The sequence below is a fragment of the Eleginops maclovinus genome, chromosome 9, assembly GCF_036324505.1.
Source record: "Eleginops maclovinus isolate JMC-PN-2008 ecotype Puerto Natales chromosome 9, JC_Emac_rtc_rv5, whole genome shotgun sequence".
NCBI classification, from domain to species: domain Eukaryota; kingdom Metazoa; phylum Chordata; class Actinopteri; order Perciformes; family Eleginopidae; genus Eleginops; species Eleginops maclovinus.
In genome coordinates, this window is record NC_086357.1 from 2058836 (window position 1) to 2078883 (window position 20048).

Consider the following 20048-nt stretch of genomic DNA (forward strand, 5'->3'; position numbering starts at 1 on the left):
AAGAACTTTGATTAATAATAATAAGCTTGAAGACAACAGCTTGACATTGCTTCTGGCTGATTGAGAGTTTGTCAGTTAACAGGGAATAACACAGTTTCAGAATGGACTGACTTTAATCTCAAAGCTTAATTACAGGGTGTTTTTTATTTGTATTCATGGTTTTAGTATTCTGCTTGGAGTAAACTGTGGACTTTGCTACTTTGTGCCATATATCGGTAAACAACTAGCTGAGGAAGGAGCCGAAAATGCAGCCTTTCTGAACATGTATTTCTGCACATGTTGTTGTCTTCAAAGAACATTGTTTTGCATGTGCACATGGCTTTCTTAAATTTACAGCAAACAACATAGTGAGCCTGGATTAATGACTTTAACATGGATTGCAGTGGAAAATGTTTGGCTTTTGACTTATTGATTTCAACCCACTTTTATCTTACGGTACATCATATAGAAGTAGTAGTCGAGTATATGAGGGAGACATACTTTTTCTCTATTACATTTATCTGACAGCTGTAAATGATAGTTACGTATTTTCACATCAAGATTTCATACATTAATACTAGTATAGTAGCCTATATAGTAATATTTTATAGTAGAACATATATTAATTGGTATAAATCAATCCAACAGTATATACAATTGTTAAAACTAATTCTAGCTTGACAACATTTAGATTTAAAAAAAAAAATCTATAGCAGACTAAATGATTTTAAAATAGGTTTATTTTGATTTAGGGACGATATTGAATGCAGGACTTTTACAAGACCCTTTACTTAAAGAAAATAGTTGAATACTATTTCCAACACTGATTGATTTAGACCACATTTGCATTGTGGCAATAGACCATTAACCACATATTATCTTGCAATCTATGTTAAAACGTAATCTAATCAAAGTGCAGAAGTTGTCCAAGAGTCCGTGAGGTTCGGAAACGAGAAGAAGTTTTTTGTAATCGGACTCTTTGACGTGACGTTGGAGGATATGATTGGTGGGCGGCTCTGGTATATATCCGTCAGGCTTCAATCCCACCTTCTCGCCAGTGGAATTTCATCTCAGCTTCTGCACCTTCAGGGCAGACGAGAACATACAAATAAGTAAGTTCTTCACCGTTTTCTACTTAATATGACTGCAATGCCCTTACATATGACCTCTACGTGTCTTCTACATAGCAGACTGCTACTTGTCGGAGAGGTAGTTTGTTGGTAAAGCTGGAGCGTTACAGTATGTTCTGGCCTGACTCCGTGTCATTTCTCCCTGCTCAGCTGTATGCCTACGTGGACTTAGCGAGCTAGTAGAGCAGACTGTAAGCTAACCTGAGCTCGCTAGCTAATGCTACAGTTCAACTTGTACTTTTTACGGCCGTGTTCACGCTGGCTCGTTTATAATAAAATGATACGAGCCCAGGGTTTGAGTGTAGCCGATTCATTTCATTGTTTTATTTTCAAAACCCTGATAGCCTCATGTTATTATAGCTGGCTAAGGCACAGCTTGAAGTTGTGTGCAGGGCTTTTGGTGAGCCAAGCTACATGTTAGCCGAGGAGCTACGTGTCACAGTCGCACACACACCACAGTCAAAGTTTTTAGCAAGTTTGCTAACTAGCTTTAGCTTGGGGTTCGGAGCAAGTATTCCATGCTACAGTGATTGTGCTACTGATTATTTTTAGTTCAACCAAAAGGTACACGCTTTCGCTAAACATTCGGCGTTATATTACTGTTCCTTTGTCTCGATTTCAGTCCATTATTTATGGTTGTTCAACGTTAGCCGACATGACGGCAGCTAGCCTTCACTCTGGTGTGTCGCTGGCAACTGTCAGCTAGTTAATATGATATCGTGTTGGCTAGCACTCGCACTAACCAGCTACTTAAATCCTTAATCTGGGATTTGTGTGTAACGTTATAGAGGCTCCAAGGTTGTCATGTTACAGCTAACGTTAATGCAAATGTAACTAGCTAGACGAGCACGTCAGCGTTAACTTGAGCAGCCCATTAACATGAATGACCTCGGAGGATCGATAATGCAAAGCAATTTTCTATTAACATACGTCGTCTGATCGCTTTAAAGTGCGATTGGGTTCTTTATGAGTTTGGATCTTGTGAGCAATCATATGTCACTAGTTGAAACGCTAAACTGCAATAACGACATTGTAATTCAATCAAAACAACCTTTCATCACTGTTGTAACTCACACGTGTCATTTAAGCCATGGAGTTTGCAGTTACGCTATCTAATAGCATACTGCTGTTTTAAAAAGGAGCATTAGTGGCTTTTACATTATTAGGTGCTTTAATAACATTAAAAGGCCATACCTTATGCCCACCACTAGTACACAAAGGGATAGTTAGTTACATCATGTGTGCCTACTTACAATATTGTGTAAGCATTAAAAGGGACCCTTAACTAAACATGGCAGCGTGTGCACACCTCAGTGGTAACTTAAACCCATGCCTAATAACATTCTGGTGTGATAGGAAATTGGTGCAACCAGTGGAAAACAACTTATGCTTTATAGACTCTTGCTCAAAATGTCACTTTAAACCATACATGGACATAAGAGAGCATTCATGGCCTATTTACCTGGTTCTCCCACAGCAGTTTCATTAATTGCCAGGTCTGGTCTCCTGTCTGACAGTGCAGTATCCAATTATAGCAGCCAGATGCTTTCCAAGGAGAGGGAGATCCAATGGCACCAATACTTTACTGGAGTTCAGTAATGCACTTCTTGGCATCAACTTCATCTGAATTCTTCTCAATTAATGGATGGTTTCAGTTGTCTGAGATGGCATTATTACTACTACTGGTCTCACAATTAAGCTCTACTGTCAATACATACAAGTTATGCCCCAACAACAGCTGTTTTCTATTCCTCACTCTTGAGTGAAGTTGACTTGGATGGTTCTTATTATTAATCATGTAAGCAATATTACAAACATTACAAATATATCATATAGAGATTTTAAAGTAAAATGTTGTTTTTCTTGCACATATAAGCCTGCAGTGATGGTTTTGAAGCAAGGCCCCTGCTATCTATCTATCTATCTATCTATCTATCTATCTATCTATCTATCTATCTATCTATCTATCTATCTATCTATCTATCGTTTTATTTTTGTTGAAGCTGAGATGTCATCATGTTTATGTTGATAAAGCTGATCCTTTTTTCTTTGTGGTTTTTCAGGCAAAAGCTGGCAGGCTGACGGGAAATTGCATCTTTACAGGACGGATTAACTGGTAACTGACCATTTAGCTGGTAAGTTTTTACAACTATGAGCATTGTAAGCACTGATACTAATAATATTTTAAGCAATTAGGATTGGTCTTAAATGGGATTTTGTCCACAGCTTTAAAATGTGCTCTGTAGTTCTGAACTGTACTTATGATGTTGGAGTTGAAAGCTTCAGCACTAGCTGAGCAAGTTTGCTAAGGTGTTTGTTTGTCAATCCTGTACATATGGAAATGTGGAGTAGGCAGTCAGCACTTGTAGTTCAGCTGTTCACATTTGAATTTTGGCCATCATGGAGCGTTAGATGTCCAAAGCAATTGATTTTGTGTCGTAATCCTTTGTATCTATCGAACATGGGGGAAAAAAATAAAAAATCCTCCCTATCATTCATATCTCAGTCAAAGCAGGCAGCATCATACATTGTTTTATGTTGTACTATATTATGGTTTATTCTGGAGGAATATGAAAACATCATTCACTATGTGAACATACCAAACTTTTATTTTGGCTGAAACGGACATACAGTCTGTACATATCCAAGTAGTTAGCATATGTAACAGACTTTCACACATGACTTTGAAGTGTTTTGCACCTTCTCTTGCCAAATGAGAACTTGCTGGTTTGGCCTACCTCTGAAGTAATGTTGATGCAAAGTCGTTTTATATTTCACAAACATGACCTACTTATTTATTGTTTTGGTTTATATTCAGATGAAGGATATTCACACACTTAAGATTGGCAACAGGGCCCTCAAACAGTACAGTGCAGAGCAGCCTTAAGTTTATGAAGCCTGACAAAGAAGAGGCCAGTGGGAGGGTGGTGTAAATGTGTAAGGGGTAAGTGCCTGCTATACTGACTCCTACCATGTTGAGGCTCAAAGTGAATGTTCTTGAATTGCCTAGTCTTTGGGAAAAATCGCTGATACCAAGTAATCCGTCACATCTGGGAGTCTCTTCCCTGCTTTCAGATGAATTTCAGGCATGCTTCGGGGCAAGTTCCACCCGAAAAACAATTCACATTCTTCTGCTCTTGTTGGATGGAATCTAAGTTTCTCTGCCAGACAGAAAAACAGTCGGTGACTCCTGATGATGGATTAAGTTTTGACAGTGAAGTGCAATCAAGCTTTAGTCACAACACTCATTTGTCTACTTATTTATTAGAGGGAAATATGCGTTAACAAGTTCTGAGAAAAATCAAAACGGCTGTATGGCCTTTCAAAAATTACATAAAATTGGCTTTGCGCTTTTTTGTTTTACTGGAAAGAGCTGTTCATGTTCAAAGTCCAGAGGCATGACTTCTGAGTATTCTTTCGGTGGATTTTTCTTTAATCCTATCAAACGTGGATGTACAGAGGGGTCAGTGAGGAAAAATCCTCTTAACCCCGGAACCTGCTCACTAGGTAACACTCCTCAGAATAGCCCTGGTAAAAGCGTGTCTAACAGAAGACAAACTGGTTTCTTCTGGAAAGACAGAATGTGCTGTAGCTGTGGCCCCGCCCACACCAGTGTTTTCTTTGTGCTGCTTGGGCATAATCTCTTTACTCAGTCTCAGCATACATTAACACAGTGCTGCATGGTAATGTGACAGGAAGTGAGGCTTCTTTTGATAAAGGTAGATTAGATAATGGTGGAAACCCAAAGTCCAACTCTGATAATTCCATAGAGCGTACTAATCCTGTGCATGTGACACTTACGAAGATACAGTCCAACATTCAAACGTGGGTCTTGTTTCATCCATCATCAAAAAAGGAGTGTATGCAAAACTTAGTTTGTTAATTGAATAAGGAGCTTATCATATACTTAGTTACTGGTAGTGCTGAACCTCTACACATGGCAAACAATATCCCGTTAAATCCAGTCATTAATTATAACACACATTATATTAAACTTGTATTTAAATATATTTAAAGGTGCCATAGAATGTAAAACTGTATTTCCCTTGGCATAGCTGAATAAGGAGAGTTTGGTACATTGTACTGACATACCGTGAACCTCAAACACCATTGTTTCCTCCTTCATGTGCAAATCATGAATATGCATATCACAGCGGTAAAACGGGCGAATTACAACAATCCCTGTGTGTGACGTCACACACGGTAGTCCAGTCCCAACATTTGCATACACCAGCTGCTGGAAACACTCACGCTAACACTAACTACTCCGTAACGTTGCTCTCCAATCTCCGACCAACTGGCTGTTCTTCAAACTCATCGGTTTCCTCCTCCGATAAAGGCTCAAACATGTAAGGTTGGATGCCACCTGTTGGGACCTTAACAATCTGAACTCGTATATGTTCTTTTAAGTTATCAACATTTTACCTTGTGGTGATATCTTGTTTTAATGGTTACAACATAATTACATTTTTGTGTTTTTAATTGGTTTTACCTTGTGTGAATCTGTCCTGTTCTTCACGCTCTCTCTCATGCTCCTTTAAACGCCTACATTTCCCCACTGGGATTAAGAAATGTCCATTTCATAACTAGTTTTTGTTGCCCAATTTTCATAAAAAACAAAACATATGATGAATTTAATCAATTATTAGATGGGAAGTTATTGTAAAAGTGTGGCTGACGCCAGTCATACGCCTTTGTATTGTTTTCCTCCTAAATATCACATCAACAATTACATTTTAATTGAAGTTGGAGCAACATTTTGTAATTCAGCACAAAATAAAATGTTAACAAACCTATTAAAGCGCAACAATGATTCCAAAAGTCAGCAGTGCCAAATGCATCGTAATTATTTAACATGAAATAATGAAGGCTTAGTAATACCTCTTTCAGTAGGCTGTATAATCAACCAAATATACAAGCCATGTTTTTAAATATCCGTTCACAAAGAAATGTGCTTAAACAGAAATCCACACTCTATGACTCGTATTGAAATGCTAATTGAGCCTATATGTTTTTGGTTATAAAGTCTGCTGCTACACCTGTTTAAATAATGTCACCGTTCCTTACAGTGGCACACTCGGACTCTCTGTAAACGTGGGATTTTGAACATGAGCTCAGTCGCTGTACTTACGCAGGAAAGCTTTAATGAGCACCGCAGTGGGCTTCTGCCAGAGCAGGGTGTTGGTGAGTACTTCCATTTTTTAAAATTTTTTTTTTTAAGGATTGGACTTCATTTGAAAAATGAAAAGCCATATGGGGACTCATCTGCTTTTGTCTGTGAACAGCTGCTGGGGCAGGACCCGTGACAGGACCCGTCGCTGTAGAGGAAGAAGATGCACTTCCTACCTACAAGGATGCTTTCCCACCTCTGCCTGAGAAGGCGGCTTCACCTGAGGGGACCCAGGAAACTGCCAACGCCTGGACATCTAAGATCCGTCCACTCAAGTCCTCTGTTATCACCCAGGTAGAACACTTTCTGAGTCATTCATTTATTCTGAAGGTTGTCTGGCTTTGTCTGTTTTATAATTTACTGATACTTCTTCCACTTCTTCAGTTGGTACTACTACATTAACTGGAATGCATTTCACAATTTATTTTAAGAACCTGCATTAAATATGTATTTCCTAGAAAGGGGGTCGGTATGCCGCCTAAACTATTCAAATTAATCCAAATAAAAGTCATACAATTGCCAAAGAAGGAACATCTTTGCTTCACTTTGTAAAATGAGTTCTTCCTCATCACAGCAGATGTGGTCAGTAAACAGTGAAGGCCCTTCTCTGAAAGTTATCAAATATATTTATGCCTGAATATTCAAGAATCACACTTTAATGCCTGGGTGTATCCAAGTTTCTTTTCCGAAAATGTATAATTTTCGCATTATTTTCCTGTGAATAATAAGCCTGCCTCCAAAAGTTTCGTAATAGTTGTTGTTAACCTTTTAAAAGTCCTAATCTGGAAACCTAATATTCCTAATCTTGAGTCCCTGTTGGTGGAGAGGTTGCTTAAACTGTCTCTGTGACAGATGTATCCCTCTTGGTGTTAAAGGCTAAATGTAATGCTCCACACAGGTGTAATCTGTTGGATTAGACCTCTGCTGCTCCCTGCTATGCTTGGAATTATGAGGTCACCAAAATCTAGATTTATCCGAGAGGAAAAGTGTAACGGGCAGTGAGCAGTGTGTACATGCCCTCAATCCAGCAGCAAAATTGAATCCACCTGTATTGGTGTGCCACCAATTCTCTAATAGACTGGGAAATAATTGTTTCATTTTAGTACATTCAACTTGTATTTCTTATAAAAGAAAACCCCAGGACAAGCATATACAGCAAATACCCTATTTTGACAGAGTACATTTAAAATATTTAGCCAGAGACTCTTTTCACTGTAGACTTTTTGAGTTTTTGAGCAGTGAAAACATAAGTATGACTAATACCACCAACAATGGATGCAAGTGTTTCAGTTTGCCATGACGGTTTCTGAACGGGGCCCTGAAACAGAATGCAGAGCAGTGTTGTTAATGTCATTAATCACTGCAGTGACATGTGTCCAAACATTAGGGTAAAGGAATGTGTCGCATACAATACAACATGTTACTGGTGCTGCTACGTGATTCCAAGTCCAGGGTAATAGGAAATAACTATTCAAAAATAGTTGAAATGAGCAATATTGAAGTACATTTTAGGCCTCTTAGAACTAAGAATAAATATTACTGTTTGACTGAACTCTTTAAAGTCAGGTCTAAATTAAGGCTCTAGCTTTTTGTTTTTTTGAGTGTCACTCATTTTCTTTTTTTTCATAAGTTCAGGGATGCCTGCAGCTAAATAATCAAGGCGTATTTTTTACTGCCAACACGTCTCATTTGTTCTTATGAAAAATGTGTTCATCACATCATATTGACCTTTTTTTCCTTTTACCACCACTAGGTTTTCCATGTGCCGCTAGAGGAGCGCAAGTACAAGGACCTCAACCAGTTTGGGGAAGGAGACCAAGCGAAGGTCTGTGTGGACATCATGCATAAGACCGGAGCCCACCTGGAACTCTCCTTGGCTAAAGATCAGGGCCTCTCCATCATGGTTTCCGGAAAGCTGGATGCCGTGATGAAGGCCCGCAAGGAGATTGTGTCCCGACTGCAGACTCAGGTGAAGAGATCCGTCTTTTGTTGTTTATGACAGTAAATGGTAATAGTAGTTGAAGGCAATGGTGCCAACTGTGTATTCTATTCCTAACAGGCCTCGGCTACTGTTGCCATCCCCAAGGAGCACCATCGTTTTGTCATCGGCAAAAATGGGGAGAAGCTTCAAGAGCTCGAGCTCAAGACTGCCACCAAAATCCAGATCCCACGACCCGACGACCCCAGTAACCAGATCAAGATCTCTGGCACCAAGGAGGGCCTGGAGAAGGCAAAGCATGAGATCCTATTGATCTCTGCCGAGCAGGTAATGTGTTTCCACTGACTTGTGTCATGATGTCACAGCTTTTAGGAGCAATATTCATTGTTTCCCCCCCCGCCCCGCTTACTCTTACAGGACAAGCGTGCTGTGGAGAGAGTGAATATTGACAAGGTGTACCACCCATTCATCACCGGTGCCTACAACAAGCAGGTAGGAGAGATGATGCAGGAGACCGGAGCCCGTGTTAATGTCCCCCCTCCCAGCGTCAACAAGACCGAGATTGTCATCACTGGGGAGAAGGAGCAAGTGGCCCTTGCTGTGACTATGATCAAGAAGATTTATGAAGAAAAGGTAAGCCAAAACAAAACGACTACAAGGAAACCTTTTTTAATACTAAGGTTGTAATTATTTTTTTATTTAGTCTTTTATTTTCGATCTGTTTGTTTTTTAAGAATCTTTTATACGATACATTTTATAGGACTTGTAGGAAGTCTCCTGTCTTGGAAGGTTGTTGTCACGTATACATACTTTCATCCCGATCAAGCTGATTTACATAGACCTGAGCTGATGGGGGATGGATGCTACATATATTACTACAATATTTAAATGTGTAGCAAATGCCACATAGCTCCGTCTCAAAGTTCTTAACTCTTTTCAGTTTCATGTCTTGATTGTTGGTGTAAATTCATGCAGTCTCCTTTTTAGGTAGTTGTATATTATATCTTAAAACAACCCAAACAAACTGAAATGAATTGACTTAAATTTGTATGTATTTCTTAAACCAGGCACTAGTTTCAGTTTACAACATTTGTTGTTTTTAGTTCCAGATCACATAGGTATGTGGAATATTAAGATTTAATTTTGCCCTGATCAACTCTCTATTTGTTTTTATTGCAGAAGAAGAATTCCACCACCATCGCAGTGGAAGTGAAGAAGTCTCAGCACAAGTATGTGATCGGCCCCAAGGGAAACACCTTGCAGGAGATCCTGGAGAAGACTGGTGTGTCAGTGGAGATCCCACCGTCCGACAGCAGCTCAGAAACTGTCATCCTCCGTGGGGAGCCCGACCGCCTGGGTCAGGCCCTCACTGAAGTTTATGCCAAGGTGTGGAATGTTTTCATGTACTGATGACGTTAGAAGCTGTATTCATTGAAGAAATGAAGTCTTAACTTAAAGAACACGCTTCCTTTTGCAGGCAAACAGCTACACTGTTTCCTCGGTCACAGCTCCCTCTTGGCTTCATCGTTTCATTATTGGCAAGAAGGGGCAGAACTTGGCCAAGATTACCCAACAAATGCCCAAGGTATGTTTACTATACATTTCTTGACTAAAGCATTCTAATGATACTATATTGGTTTTTATTTTATTTTACTTTCCATGTATTTTGCCTTCAGGTGCACATTGAGTTCACTGAGGGAGAAGATAAGATCACCCTGGAGGGACCCACCAAAGACGTGCAGATGGTGCAGGGCCAGATTGAAGTCATTGTTGCAGATTTGGTAAGTAACAAGTTTCTGACTTGCACCCAAATTCCCACTGCCTATCAAAACAGTTCTCTGATGTCAGAATATGTGTTGTAAAGTTAATACCCGAAGTGATATTTTCTTGTTGAGCCAAGTTAATCCTTTGTATACATTTATTCTACTCTCACCTAAAAGGTAAGCCGTATGGACTACACCGAGATCAGCGTGGATACCAAATTCCACAGACACCTGATTGGAAAAGGAGGTGTCAACAGTAAGTATAGTGTTACTGTCAAAAGCATTGTGCATACAAAAACCTGATCAACATCCTCAAACCATACGTTTTATTTGTATTATTCATAGTCAACCGCATCAAAGAACTGCACAAGGTGACTGTCCGCATCCCCCCTGACAACGAGAAAAGCAACCTGATCCGTATCGAAGGGGATCCCCAGGGCGTACAGGAAGCCAAGAAGGAGCTGCTTGAGCTGGCGTCACGCATGGTGAGACAAACTGAGGCTGCAAATTGGATCCTGATGCGCTGGGGTTGTCTTTAAAGTTTGGAATAAGCCGAGTCAATGTTTTGAATGTCGGATACATGTTTGAATGAGAAAATACTCGTTTAAACATGCTTTGATTTTCAATGTTGTTTAATCTTCACAACCACTTGCATAAACACATCTTTACTAAGGCTTGTTACAGAGCTGTCATGATCAAAACATACAATCAGGTAGCAATATTAACAAAAAGACAATATATATGAATGTCTGTCGTGTAAGGCATTGTGGTAACGAAATTATTAACAATTGCACTTTAAATGTGTTGATACTACGGAGCCCCTAAGGTGACATGAAAAAAAAAAAAAAAAAAAGTTTAGTTTCACGTGCGCACGTGAAACTGGTGACGCACGTGAAAATGGTGACGACTTGCGAGCAAAGCAGCAATGTCCTTATAATAAAGACCGAGATTGAAATATAGCGCAACTAACTCCTGTACTGTAGTCATTTCTTTCACTGACTGTCTCCAGTATACGCTCCGTACCAGTAGCCCTATGGGCCAGGCTACATCAATCTACAGCTTTCACCTTCATCATACGGAGCCCCTAAGGTGACATGAAAAAAAAAAAAGAAAGTTTAGTTTCACGTGAGCACGTGAAACTAAACTTTTTTTTTTTTTTTTCATGTCACCTTAGGGGCTCCGTATGATACAGACTTTTAGAAAAACATTTTTTAAAATGATTTTTATTTTTAGATTTTTCTGGGCAAACAGTGCCTTTTTAATAGAGAGATAGATATGAAAGGGGGAGACAGAGGGGATGACACCCAGCACATGGTCCCAAGCCGGATTCGAGCCCAGGTCCTCTGCTTGGGGACCTAACCCCATTGCATGGTCAGTCAGCTCTACCAACTGAGCTAAACGACGGCCCGATACAGACTTTTCTAATATAGGCATCTTGAAATCGCCTAAATTTGACTCTTCCAAAGCTATACAAACCCTGGCTGTGCTGTTCCTAAACCTGTTTTCTCTCAGGAGAATGAGCGTACAAAGGACCTGATCATTGAACAGCGTTTTCATCGAGCCATCATTGGCCAAAAGGGGGAGAAGATAAAAGAAGTGCGCGATAAATTCCCTGAGGTGAGTTGTTAGCAGTTGGTGTTGGATTGTCTGTGCACCCAAAAAATATTTGTAACTTATGAAACTTAATAATGATATTTATTCCAGGTCATCATCAATTTCCCCGACCCAGCCCAGAAAAGTGACATTGTTCAACTTAGGGGCCCCCGAAATGAGGTGGAAAAATGCGCCAAGTTCATGCAGAAGATAGTGGCTGAGATGGTAAATCTTTACTAAGGTCTTATTCGATTAATAAGGTATCTTTTACTACCTTAGTGCAGTTGTGTGTTAACTCTGTGATTCCTTTTGTCAGATGGAGAACAGCTTTTCTCTCTCAGTCCCCATCTTCAAGCAGTTCCACAGAAACATAATTGGAAAAGGAGGATCAAATATCAAGAAGGTACTGCATATGTTTTAAAGAGACTGTATGAAGTTGGGTGATGACTTCAGGGTGTCTCACTAAACGATGTTCTCTATTTGTTTTCTAGATTAGAGAAGAAACTAACACAAGGATCGACCTGCCTGCTGAGAACAGCAACTCTGAGATGATTGTCATCACGGGCAAGAAGGAGAACTGTGAGGTTGCACGGAATCGCATCTTGGCCATTCAGAAGGAACTGGTAAGAACATGCATGCACGTATATTAGGGATGAGCGACTTGTATATAAATTCCTTTCATTTGGGCAACAGTGCAATATATTATGTATCACTATGTAAATTGTACCTCAAATAACATAACTGGTTTAACCCTTCTGATGCGTGTGATCATACAAGCATAATTACAAAAACATCAGTGTAAATGAACCTCTCAAAGGGCTTTCATTTTGAAATCCCTCTTTAGAATGTGCTGATATTTGTGATACTATGAGACGATCTGCTATCATTTTAAAGTCAAATTGGTCTTGAAAAATATTTGTATTACGTTAAAATAATTATGAACAAAAGTTACATTTGTCTACAGTATGTCAATATTTACCTTTGACCACTGGTACATTTGAACTTGAAATCAGTTTTTACACGTTAATGTGTCGGCATCTTAAAGAATAGTGAGAATATATGTAAATTAACATCACATATTGAATATATATTTGCCAATCTCTAACGTATATATTAGTCCTTCCAAAGCTTTGGCACATGTGTCCAAATCTGGCTCCTGTGCTAAAGGAAGTCTAACTCTGTCCAGGCTAACATCACTGAGGTCGAGGTGTCCATTCCCTCCAAGCTGCACAACTCCTTGATTGGGTCAAAGGGCCGCTTTGTGCGCTCCATCATGGAGGAGTGTGGCGGTGTGCACATCCACTTTCCCACAGAGGGCTCAGGGATTGATAAGGTCACCATCAGAGGACCTGTAGAGGAGGTGGAGAAAGCCAAGCAGCAGCTGCTGGCCTTGGCGGAGGAGAAGGTTTGTAAAAATGTCTAATGATAAAAAAAAATTGAACTTCTGTTTACCTCGCTAAGCATGCACTAAGTAAGGGAGGGGTGAAACAGGCTGCTGCTGTGCTTTATTGTGGTACACAACCACATGCTAAGAACCTCTTTCAGTCTCCTGTCGGCTTCAAAATGATAATGGCAAGGTGGTCAGAAATGATCAAATTGCGCATGAAGGGATTTCCCCATCCAGTAAAACTTTGCAGTTAATAATAATATTATTATTATTACCGACCTCATAATTGAGGTTGACGTGTGAAGATTTCTTGTGTTAGAAATGATGTTGTCAATGTTCTCCCTCAGCAAACGAAGAGTCACACTGCGGAGCTGCGTGCAAAGCCCGAATACCACAAGTTCCTCATAGGGAAAGGTGGTGCAAACATCCGTAAGGTTCGTGACAGCACCGGGGCCAGGATCATTTTCCCCACCGCGGACGACAAAGACCAGGAGCTAATCACTGTGGTCGGCACCGAAGAAGCCGTGCGGGATGCCCAGAAGGAGCTTGAGGAGCTCATCAAGAGTCTGGTAAGACTCAGAATGACTTCTGATTACAGCAAGACGGGGAGAATCCAGCTGTTGGTGCTCTTACGATGCCTGGAGATTAAATACACATACTCTTTGGTTACAGGACAACGTCGTTGAGGATACTTTGACTGTTGATCCAAAACACCATCGCTACTTCGTGGCTCGCCGTGGCCAGGTCCTCAGGGACCTTGCAGATGAGTACGGTGGTGTGATGGTGAGCTTCCCTCGCACTGGGACCCAGAGCGATAAGGTCACCCTCAAAGGAGCCAAAGACTGTGTGGATCAGGCCAAAAAGCGCATGCTGGAGATCGTTGAGGACTTGGTTAGTGTATTTGACGTTTTGTTTTGCCAAAAGTGTGCCCCCCCACAACTCTTTCTTTTTAAAATGTCAATGATTTTCCTATTTCTGTTTTCCAGGATGCTCAGGTGACCATTGAGTGTGTGATTGTTCAGAAGTTCCACCGTTCCATCATGGGTCCCAAAGGCTCTCGTATCCAGCAGATCACTAGAGATCACAATGTACAGATCAAGTTCCCAGAGCGTGAGGACCCACAAGGTAAATGCGGGACCACTGTCAACACTTAGGATTGGGAGTCATATATTGTAATGTTCTCATCAAACCTCGTCTGGTTTTACTTTTTAGCAGCACCTCCTGCAGAGGAACCCATTCAGGAGAATGGTGAGACCAACGGTGAAGTGAAGGAGCCCGTCGATCCAAACTTACCCAAAAAGTGTGACATCATTGTGCTTTCTGGTCGCAAAGAGCGCTGCGAGGCCGCCGTGGAAGCACTGAAGGTTAGCATTCATAACGCAGCGCAGGTTTATTTTTCCCAAAGTGTTTCTCTGTTTCCTAACTTACTCCTTTCCTCAGGCCTTGGTTCCTGTTTCTATTGAGGTGGAAGTGCCTTTTGAGCTTCATCGTTACATCATTGGACAGAAAGGAAGTGGAATTCGCAAGATGATGGACGAATTTGAGGTGTGTTATGCGTGGTTAAGGCACAGGGCGGCACAATGTGACTTATTTTAATTTCAATCCAGAGTTGATGAAAGTACATTTCATTGAGTTGTTATAAAACTAACCTGTAAAATCATGTAGTGAAATAATGTCAAAGTCCATTGCAACCAACTCAATCTCAGTTTGCTATATTTATTTTTATCTTTAAGTTTTACATTTATATATTTCCCCACAAATCACGTTTTCTTTTTTATGCTACAAAAGAGTTCTAATAATTGTAAACAGAGTTGATGATCATGACCTAACAAACTAACCCCAACTGCATCATCTCAAGTTTAGAGCTGTAAGCTGAGACTTTTGATGAGCTGTTATTGTTGTGATTCATATGTGTATTTATGTGAGATGTTCATATTAAAAACACCTGAAATAAAGACTTAAAGAGTGGCCTTGCTTTCTGCCTCTAGGTTAATATTCAAGTGCCTGCTCCTGAGCAGCAGTCTGATAAAATCTCCATCACCGGCTTGGCCAATCACCTGGACCGCGCCAAAGAGGGCCTCTTGGAGCGCGTCAAAGAGCTGCAGTCCGAACAGGAGGATCGGGTCAGTGTTTCCCTCTGCTGTGTAGATGAATCATGTACTAAGTACTCTTTGAGATGACCTTTTTTAAAGACACCCTCATAATAACACTGAGGGAAAGAGCTTAATAATCAACCACCAGCATCGGCAGGAGTAGAAATGGTCTACAGGTCAAACTAACCTGGATTACTGTGACCCTTACCCCTCTACAGGCACTCAGGAGCTTCAAGCTGACCATCACTGTGGACCCCAAGTATCACCCCAAAATCATCGGACGCAAAGGTGCCATCATAACAACTATCCGCACGGAGCACGATGTGAACATCCAGTTCCCAGAGAAGAATGATGAAAACCAGGTATAGCTCCTTTTTTATAATGCCTAGCTCCATCAGCACAGCAGGTGGTGCTGTTACCAGTTTATATGATTGCAACATGAGAATGAAAGATAACAAAAGTACTTGTATCCTTAAAATAGTGAAAGCAGACTAGATTAAATCAGGGGTGTAGTGCGACCAACAATAAAGAAAATAATAAACATAGGTCACTATAAAAATGTGCAAATGTATTGAGTATCCTATCCATGTGAACATGTTTTCATTTGGGGGTAGAAGATTTGAAATTAAAAGCATCAATGTGGTGCACTTTGAGAGCAAAAAGAAGGGACTAGAACTATGGATACATCTCTCTAAACCCATATGAAACAAAACTGTAAACCTTTCAATAATGAAACATGATTTTAATTTGGTCATATTTTCTTTACACACTTAATTAATCACTCCCTGCTTTCAAACTGTATTTGAGTTTTACTGTCCTATAGTATGAATTGGAATGATTTCATACCCGTTTTAATTTATTGTATGTATTTATGTATGTATAAAGGTGTGCCTTGGAAATACTTGTTCACATAAATCGTGAACAAACAGTTGGAGTCACTGAGATAACGGAAACTAAAGTTAACTATCCAAACCCTCAGAGTGCTTTACCTCACTGAGCTGAGGTTATCAAAGCCTCTCAGTCTGACAGGAGAGGACTCTGCTCCATCTTGTTGTAGAAACAGCTCCTTATATCCATTAGCGCAGCTAGCTCCAGATGCTAACAACAACAATGGGCTTGTTCTCTCTCTTGCTCGCTCGCTCACTCATACAAAATGCGCTTGTGACACACAGACGGACATAGACAGTCAGCGGAGCTTGAATGACACCCATAAGTACTTATACTGTACTGTATCATATTTTCAATGGCTTTATTGTATGACAGATGAACAGATCCCCACTGTCTTTTAACTAAAGACACAGCCGCGCAAAGAATGCGGCAACTTTACGGCTCCTTATGCCCACTGCAATTTTTGAAGTGGTGGTGCGGCGTCCCTGTGCGCTCCGGCACAACTACACCCCTGGATGAAATCGCATTTTTCTTCCATGTCATGTTGACTTTGCTGCTATTTCTCCACAGGATCAGATTACTATTACAGGGTATGAGCACAAAGCCATAGCAGCACGAGATGCCATCCAGGCTTTAGTGGATGAGCTGGAGGAGATGATCTCTGAGGACATCACCCTGGACAGCAGGGTCCATGCCCGCATCATCGGAGCCCGCGGCAAGGGCATCCGCAAGATCATGGACGAGTTTAAGGTGAGGCTGCTCGGAGGACTGGACGCTTTTTCAGCTCTAGTTTCTACCCAGCTGGAGCAGTCTGGCTTGGGGGAGGTGGATTGGGACTCTTAGAATATGTACTCTCAACATGAACAAGCTGAGCAGGAGGCGTGTTGGTAGATGTCTAAAGGTAATAAAGGTGGAAAGCAGAGTTACCTATGACGCCCCCGTGTGATTGTGGTGACTTGGGTGTAGCTTACTTGAGAATGGGACATCCCAAAGACGCTGTGGCTGGCAGTGTGATAAGAAGGATACCCGGATTTGACCCGTCCTGGTGTTGGGAGCAGTGGGCTGCCATATGTACGGCGCCCGGGGAGCAGTGTAGGGAACGCTCCCTTGCTCACAGACACCCCTGTAGCACTTGGTCTTTCGGGGGCTTGAACCTTCCAGTTCCCAGGCCAAGCCCCGAACCACTTTGCCACCAGCGCCACGGCGTAATGTCTTGTTGCTGATATGAATTTAATGTTTCAGACAGCTCCTCTTGGTTATGTCAACATGTGTTAAGGGTTGCAGTGCATGTGTGGAAGGGGCTTTCTTTCTAACCCTTGACTTTCAAAATATAACTTTAACAAAAGGGGTTCAGCATTTGACGTGGTGTCCATGTTTCTCAGGTTGATCTCAGGTTTCCCCAGAGTGGAGCTGCAGACCCGAACGTGGTGACAGTCACAGGTCGCCCTGAGCTCGTGGATGAAGCAATCGACCACCTTCTTAACCTGGAAGAGGAATATGTAAGCTTGACAACTGTACACTTTTACAGTATAAGAAATGCCTGTAGGGCTTACTGTTTCCTGACTGGCACTGACACTTTGTGTTTGCCACCTTCTCCAGATGTCAGATGCTGTGGAGAATGAGGCAAAGATGGCGTACATGAGGCCTCCTGGGGTAGGCGGGGCTGGTGCCATGGATGAACATCGTGGCCCATCCAAAGGCTTCGTGGTGCGTGAGGCACCTTGGACCACTGGCAGCGAGAAGGCAAGTATTTCTCCCCAAGCCTGACCCTGTTTCAATGTACAAATGGTAACCTCTCTTTTGAGAGTCTGGGCTATTTTATATTTATATTTTCAGACAAAACATCCAAAGTTCTTTGTGAAGGCCATTTCCTCAAAATGCGTCTGTTTTCCATCAATATGCTGAATGTTTGTTACAGAGGGGTTAGGGGTTACTGGTTTATATATCTACTTATTCCTAAAACATGGTATAAATAGTTTTTTTGTATGGCTCAGTAATTTTTCAGATTTATGGAGTGATATAAAGAGATTGTACAACCTTTAACTAATTTCAACTAAATGGAACAAATGATTTGACCCGGACTTGTTTGGATTTCAGTTTGAGAAAGGAGCAAATATTTAAGAAGTTAATGATGTTTTCATTTGCGTTTTTAAACGTAACATTCCCAAAACTAGTAATACAAAATAGTTTTATAAATAAAAGTAATTAACTATGTTAGTTTGATGGTGATTAAAAAGTGGCAAATAAGTCTCCCAATAAACCTATTTTCTTTCCTCTTCCAGGCCCCTGACATGAGCAGCTCTGAGGATTTCCCCAGCTTTGGAGCCCCAGTGGCAGCCAAGTCCTCCCCCTGGGGGCCCAAGCGCTTCTAGGCGGTGCTGCTAGAGACGGGCCTGAAGTAAACCGGAAACAATCTTCTCCTCCATCGTCCCCCTCTTGACCTGGACTGACCGCTGACCCTGCAAGTCTTCACTTCTGAGAACGTCATCCTTCTCTCTGTACCCCATCTGCCCGCAGATTCATCAGTCTAAAAGTGCTTTCAAATACTGTAATTGACTTGTGAGCTTTGTATCTGCATTAAATAATGCCGTCTTATGCTTAAAAGAAAAAAGAGACATATGTTGCGGTAAGTCTGCACAGTCGGACATTAAAGTGTTGATTAAACCTGACATTTCATCGTGGTTTGAACTGTTATACCAAATTGAACGTTGGCCAGACATCACTTTTGTATTTTATTTAGCTGCCCTTATCTTAGTTGCCTTCGCAGGGTGGGGTTAAGGGTTTGAATTACTGCTGGAAAGGTGTTCAGAAATGATGCCTGACCAACTGAGGGGCTACCCCCCCCCTCCCCCTGCTTTACTCATGTAGCTGAGTGAAAATTGTCAGTCGTTCGCCCTCAAGCACACTGTAGTGGTTGTCCTCTCATATCTTTCCATTTGCTTGTTAACTGTGCTTCTGTGATTATGGTCAAGTAGTGGCACGTACCTTGTAGCCTTATAAATTTGTAAACTTTACTAAGGGGGGGGGGTGATTTCAGCCACTGCAGAATGGCACCCATTCAAACTGCCAGATGCTTGGAGATCATGCCAGAACTAAACTTCTCACAACACTAGGCCTAGAGCTCCAACGTATCAAACCTCACACTAACTGTTGAATGAACTTTTTTTAGACATTCAAAAGTAAATCCCTCTACAAAAAATACTATGACTGTTTGTGAGCAGAACAGTAGACCGACCATCTCGTGCCAACTATCTGTCTTAGTGATGTCCTGTGTTACTCATCTTCTGTAATGGGTCAGTGTCCAGTCCCTTTGTCTTCCAGTTGCTATGCAGTCCGTCTGTTAAATAGCAATGGCCCTTTTTATCAGCCTTACAACTAGAAAGATACAAACCAGGTAGAAATGATGTCTAGATGCATTTTAATGGACTTCTGGAAGGTATGTTGTTCCTTTGAAAGCTCTCGGAACATTTGCCCCTCAGTTGTTATGATGAGCTGCCTGAGCAGTGCAGATTTAGCTTGCTAGCTGCTAACTCAACATCTTGTATCAGAGTACCTTGGTTTATATCCTCCTAGCATCGAATGAAAGATTATGCAAATACGGTTACGGATGACACTGGAAAATAAATTGTCCAAAAAGTCAATAAAAATTGAAAACCTCTGTTTTTGAGTCCTGGTTGTATTATGAAGAGTAAGGTTGTCTATCCAATGCATGGTCTGATGCTGTGGGGACTTAACAGTGGGGTTACATGAGTCTTTCTCACTGGCCTGCGGGTGGTGCCAGAGGGAAGTATTTATAGCACCTTTACACTTACACTTCAATTATTCACATTAATTCACACCCAGTCATACATAGAGCCACACTCATCAACTGTTAACTGGCTGGGATCAACCCAACAACCCTCCGATTGAAAGACTACTGCACTACCTTAGTCGCCTGCGACCCATTCGAGAGATTTTGGGTTCTCTACGTGACATCCCAATCCCAGTAGCTGTAGTACATCCAAGAAACCTAAACCTAACATATCAATTGGAACCAGCAGTGTCTGTGCAGTTCATTATAATGAATGTACACATTTGCTTTTTCCACACACGCACACTCTAACCTC

At 41.2% G+C, this 20048-nt stretch overlaps 1 protein-coding gene across 2 annotated transcripts; it reads left to right on the top strand.

The window, feature by feature from the left end:
* The first annotated feature begins 982 nt into the window (after positions 1–982).
* Positions 983–19600, top strand: hdlbpa (high density lipoprotein binding protein a). Of its 2 annotated transcripts, none has more exons than XM_063891017.1 (28): positions 983–1091; positions 3173–3244; positions 6179–6293; positions 6395–6573; positions 8033–8248; positions 8339–8545; positions 8636–8851; positions 9398–9604; positions 9696–9803; positions 9895–9999; positions 10159–10237; positions 10327–10466; positions 11494–11598; positions 11686–11799; positions 11891–11977; positions 12066–12197; positions 12761–12979; positions 13309–13530; positions 13634–13852; positions 13948–14086; positions 14177–14325; positions 14402–14506; positions 14950–15084; positions 15273–15416; positions 16513–16692; positions 17325–17441; positions 17542–17685; positions 18225–19600. In XM_063891017.1, exons 3-28 carry the CDS (start codon positions 6218–6220, stop codon positions 18312–18314), a joined length of 3834 nt encoding a protein of 1277 aa, XP_063747087.1. In that variant the 5' UTR covers positions 983–1091; positions 3173–3244; positions 6179–6217; the 3' UTR covers positions 18315–19600. The 2 variants fall into 2 exon arrangements, with proteins under 2 accessions (XP_063747087.1, XP_063747086.1); XM_063891016.1 differs by having other exon boundaries at positions 984–1091; positions 14174–14325.
* Positions 19601–20048: the final 448 nt, after the last annotated feature.

Coding starts and splice junctions, on each gene's coding strand:
- hdlbpa (XM_063891016.1), top strand. CDS start 6,218: ATGAGCTCAGTCGCTGTACTTACGCAGGAAAGCTTTAATGAGCACCGC. Junction 8,546..8,635: donor TATTGATCTCTGCCGAGCAG/GTAATGTGTTTC, acceptor TTACTCTTACAG/GACAAGCGTGCTGTGGAGAG. Junction 11,978..12,065: donor GAGGATCAAATATCAAGAAG/GTACTGCATATG, acceptor TTTGTTTTCTAG/ATTAGAGAAGAAACTAACAC.